The sequence below is a fragment of the Haemorhous mexicanus genome, chromosome 2 (assembly GCF_027477595.1).
Source record: "Haemorhous mexicanus isolate bHaeMex1 chromosome 2, bHaeMex1.pri, whole genome shotgun sequence".
Taxonomy (NCBI): domain Eukaryota; kingdom Metazoa; phylum Chordata; class Aves; order Passeriformes; family Fringillidae; genus Haemorhous; species Haemorhous mexicanus.
The window spans coordinates 114,032,598-114,037,176 of record NC_082342.1 but is presented as its reverse complement, the minus strand read 5'-3'; the positions used below and the strand labels follow the sequence as shown (position 1 = coordinate 114,037,176).

The 4,579-nt window shown below is 57.6% G+C and overlaps 1 protein-coding gene across 4 annotated transcripts; it reads right to left on the bottom strand.

Moving 5' to 3' along the window:
• Positions 1–1,636: 1,636 nt before the first annotated feature.
• On the bottom strand, positions 1,637–3,624 carry MID1IP1 (MID1 interacting protein 1). 4 transcript variants are annotated; one of them, XM_059839977.1, is made up of 2 exons: positions 3,052–3,624; positions 1,637–2,878 (listed from the first exon to the last, which is right to left on the bottom strand). In XM_059839977.1, the coding sequence occupies exon 2, from the start codon at positions 2,718–2,720 to the stop codon at positions 2,226–2,228; it is 495 nt and encodes a 164-aa protein (XP_059695960.1). In that variant the 5' UTR covers positions 2,721–2,878; positions 3,052–3,624; the 3' UTR covers positions 1,637–2,225. The 4 variants fall into 4 exon arrangements, with proteins under 4 accessions (XP_059695960.1, XP_059695958.1, XP_059695961.1 ...); XM_059839975.1 differs by having other exon boundaries at positions 1,637–2,875; XM_059839978.1 differs by having other exon boundaries at positions 3,262–3,624.
• Between the last annotated feature and the right edge of the window lie 955 nt (positions 3,625–4,579).

Genomic DNA, 4,579 nt, shown 5'->3' with positions numbered 1-4,579 from the left:
TGTAAGGAAATGCCACTTTTGCTGCCCCATAGCACAAGATTTCAGCTGCTCTTCCACCAAAACTTTTCTCTTGTGCTTTTTTTTTTAGAATGCAAAGGGAATGGATGCCATAATCATGGCTGTGCTGTGCTAATGTAACACTATTTTTCTGACATTACTCACAGTCTAAATCAGCATCACATTGTCTCTTGTGCAACATTTAAACAGTATTGTCTAAACCCATACCAGGAGAAGCTACTGGGAGATCAAAAGGCACATGGGTGAAACTGCATGAGCTGCTTTTGTCTGAGGTTTCACCAGTGCTCCCCAGCAGAAGCTGTAATGTGGTTTCCAGCTGATGCAGTGCAGGGCCAGAAGGGAGCCACACAGCAGAACAGGTTCTCCCTCTCAACCTTGTCTTCAGAACAGAACTTCAGCATCCAGCACAGGGCACTGCACCTTTCACACTGCATTAGTTCGGCTGTGGAAAGACTGGCAAGCTGACATGTTAGGAAACCAGGGTAATCCCTCGCCTTGTTCCTGACTTTTTTTCCTGGCATCTTCCCAAGAGGGGAGGGGAAGTGGAGTTAAAAACATTACAAAAAGAACAAGCATCACCAAACTAAAAATTATCCAGCCTTACAAAGCTGTTCTTTACCCCAGAAGGGAAAAACATTCCAAAATATATATTTTTAAACATAGATTTAGGCCAAGTGTTTTAACTACACAAACATCTGCCAACTAGTACCATGTCTGGAGTGCTCATGCTTTACTACAACATCCTAACAGTTGGGCTGAAAAATAAAGTGCTAAGGAATATCTGAACAAAAATATCCTTGAAGTTGAGAGAAAAATTCTTCTATTTTTAGAAGAAGAAAAACCCCAAACCAACACTACCAAACAAACCCTAAATTTGACGACAGTAATACAAAGTGATATTTCAGTATGTCTACAAACTTGGCATTTCAGCGCCTGAGAAGAAAATTTACATGATGTAAGGACTTACATATTTACAAAACATTTATTCTCTGTTATGCATTGTATCACAACCAGCAAGTGCACTTTAATATCAGAATATATTGTGTTCTAACACAATATAGACACCCAATTCTGAGGTACTTCACTTCTCAAAATGAAAAAAAAAAAAGTAGAGAGAAAGAAATCAATACAATCTGGATAACATAAAACCGATTAACTCCTGGTATCCAAGGAGGATTAGGGGAAAGAAATGCAGAGAGACTGGGGAGGCAAGTCTGCCAGATCTATTTGGAGAGAAAGGAGCTCCCTACAGTACATTAAGATACTTCCCGAAAAAAGCAAGAGTCATTCCTAGGCTTTGCTCCAACTGCCATGAATCGCTGCCTGGAGAGTAACTATGACTCGATCTTCTCAGATTTTGTTAAAGAGGCACTGACCTTCAATCCAACACTCACACAGAGCAACTGCACTGTGCAGCTGGGAACAGCTTACTAAAATTCAGGCCATGTATGGTTAAGTTTAATATGGTGATTCAAACATTTTAGATACGCCAAGTTATCATCACTGCCTAATTGTTTTGATGGAAAAAAAACAAAGCCACAAAACCCCCTCTCTTGCATACAGATTTCTGTATCTAGTAAGGCAACTCTGAATGTGACACAGAAGAAAAACAGAAGAATTCCAGATGTTTAAAATATCATTTAATTAAAGAAAGATAAATCATACCAAAAGTTTAGGTCACTCTTCGTTAATACATTTGCATTTATTTTAGAATATACTCTACATCTGAGTAAAAAAGTTTGAAATAAACTCCAGTACATGTACAACCATACGACCCGCCATCTCTCCCACAACAGAGGGATGTTCCTTAGCTCACTGGCTTCCCTCCGAGGTGACAGAAGCAATTTTGTGCCAGTTTCGTTATGTTCATCGGCTTGAGTGGAGCCTCCTTATCGGCCAGCAATGCCATCACCTCGTAAGCACACGGGTTTCAGCCTCCCTGCCGGGGCAGGCACAGCAACTGCTCGTCCCGGACCGTACAACGAAAAAAACACGGAGGGGGTCAAAATAATTAATAAACTAGTACTGATTAATTTACATTTCTTTCTCTCTCTTGTGCGTTGGTAGAAAACCTGCTGCAGTCTTGGGAGCACGCAGGGAAGCCCGGGCCCGGGGCGCTGCCCTCGGCCACCGCAGCAGCGGCTGCGCCGGGTGGGGACGCGCCGCTCCCGCCGGCTCGGAGCCCCTTCCCCCGCTCCCCCCGGCGCTCACTGCCCCCAGCTGCTGACGCCGATCTCCTGCTTGTATCTGTTGGTGAGGACGTTGGCCTTGCGGGTGAGCTTGGAGAGGACCGAGTGGAGTCCGCTGAGGTGGTAATGGAACTGCTGCTCCAGGTCCTCCTCCCCCTCGCCCTCCTCGGCGGGCCCGCCGCCCAGCTTGTCCTTCTTGCGGGCGGCCTCCTCGCCCGCCGGCGGCTGCACCACGCCCCACTCGATGTCGTTGCGGATGGACTTGAGCAGCATGTAGTGGCTGTACATGTCCCTGCGGGAGAAGTAGGCGCTGGGGTCGCCGGACGGCAGGGCGGCATCCCGGGTCGGACACACGGCGCCCGCCGCGTCCAGCTCCTCCAGCAGCAGCGGCACGTCGCGCAGCAGGCTCGGCACCATCACCGTCTGGTCCATGTTGTTGACAGCGCCGATGAAGCGGTTCATGGCGTTGAAGAGGGAGTACTTCTGGCTGTACGAGTCGCAGATCTGCATCATGCTGGCGGCTGGGCAGGCGTGCTCAGCGACGCGGCTCGGACCAGACCGCGGGGCTCCTCCGGCGGCGACCTCTTCCTCCCCCTCCTCCTCCGCGCTAGCGGCACCGGCCGCCCTCCGTCGCGGGCTGGGCTCGGCGGCTGCTGGCGATCAGAGCCCTGCTGGGAGGCGGTGGCGCCGGGGTTAGAGGCTGCTCTCCCTCTTTCTCCTCCCTCCCCCAGCCCGCCTTCCCGTCCTCCCGTCCCCTCCCGCCAGCGCCTTCTCCTCCTCCGCCGTCTTTATTCCCAGCCCCACGTCCTTCCTCCAGCCTTCCCCTCCCCGTCCCTTCTCTCACCCTCCGCTCCTCCGCCTGCCCTGCCGCAGCCTCCGGGGCTCGCTGCCGCCGCTCCCCTCCGTACAAAACCAGCCAAAACGCAGAACTTCCCCCGCGACTCCTCCCGGGAATCGGGTGCGGGGGGTGGCCGAGGGGATGGCAGCCCCGCAGCGCGCCGGTAATTACAATTCAAACGGTCCCCAGCCGCCGTGCCGCAGGGAAGGCACCCACCGTAGTTCGAAGCTGTTCCCGCCGCCCGTGGCCGCATTCCCATCCCCGCCGCCGTATTTATAGCGCGTATCTTACAACAAGGTGTTCCCCAGTGCCACCCCCCGCGCCGCCACGCCAGATAAAGGCGGCGGGCGGCGGCCACGCCAGCTCCGCCTCTCTCCCCCCACCGGGGGAGGGCGCCGGGAGCAGAGCCCGCACCGCGGGCATCCCGAGGGGGCCGGGCCTCGCGGGCTTGGCGCTGGCGGCAGAAACTGCGGGGCTGAGGCCAGCGGGGAGCCGTTCCAGTGTGGCGGTGACTCCCTTGCACCCCAACCCTGGGACAAGGCAGCGGCTGCCGCAGAACGCTCCGCAGCGCCGGTGCCGCCCCGGGCACAGCTCGCAGCGAGGACCGCCGTGACAGAGCGGCGCTGCGGGGCCGCTCTCCCTCAGCCGGGCGGGGCCGCGCCGGAGCGGGGCGGGCCGAGTGACTGACGGGTGATTGACAGCCCGTGCCGGGGGACACGCGGGCCCCGCGTGCTGCCCGCGTTCTCCCGGCCCGCCCATTGGCTGCCGGGCGCGCGGCGAGCGTGACACCGGCTCCGCCCCTCTGGGCGCCGCGTGCCCCAGCGCCAGTAGGAGCGGGCGGTCGGGCGGGGAGGGCACGGGTCTCTGTGGGCGCCCGGCAAGGCTCTCGTTGCCACCTCCCCAGCAGCGCGCCAAGAGCCGCGGCTCCCCAGAGGCCATCCCGCGCCGCGGCAGCCCGGGGCCGCGGGGGGAGCCCGAGCAGCCTCCGGGCAGCCTTTGGGCAGCCTTTGTCTGTGTCCCGGCGCTACGCGGGGCGGCCGGCATCACCCCACAGCCTCACCTCCGGGCCCAGCCAATCGGCAAGCCGCCGTCCTTTCCCCGCCAATCAGCGAGCTCCGGCAGCAGCCAATCGGAAACAAGAGCGCCCCCCCAACGCCCCCGCCCTGGTAACAGGCGGGTTGGCCGCGAGCGCCGCCGCGGGTCACGTGGGGCCGAGCGGTGCGGGTGGGGGGGGGCGGTTGCCATGGTAACGGCGGGAGCATCACCGGGCGGGCCGAGGCCGCCCCTCCCGCGCCACCGGGGATGCCACGTACGGACAGCCCGGCCTGAGAGGGGCCCGGCACCCTGCGCCTCCCCGCCCTGCTCCCCACAGCCCCTGCGGTCCCCGTCCCGAAGGCAGGAGGCCGCTTCCCTGGATGACAAACCAGGGATTGCTCGTGCGCTGCAGATACTTGCGGTTAAGCGGTAGCCAGAGATACGGCCTTAGTCAGAGATACGGGCTGGTATAAAATTATGAGTTGTTCGCAGATAATTC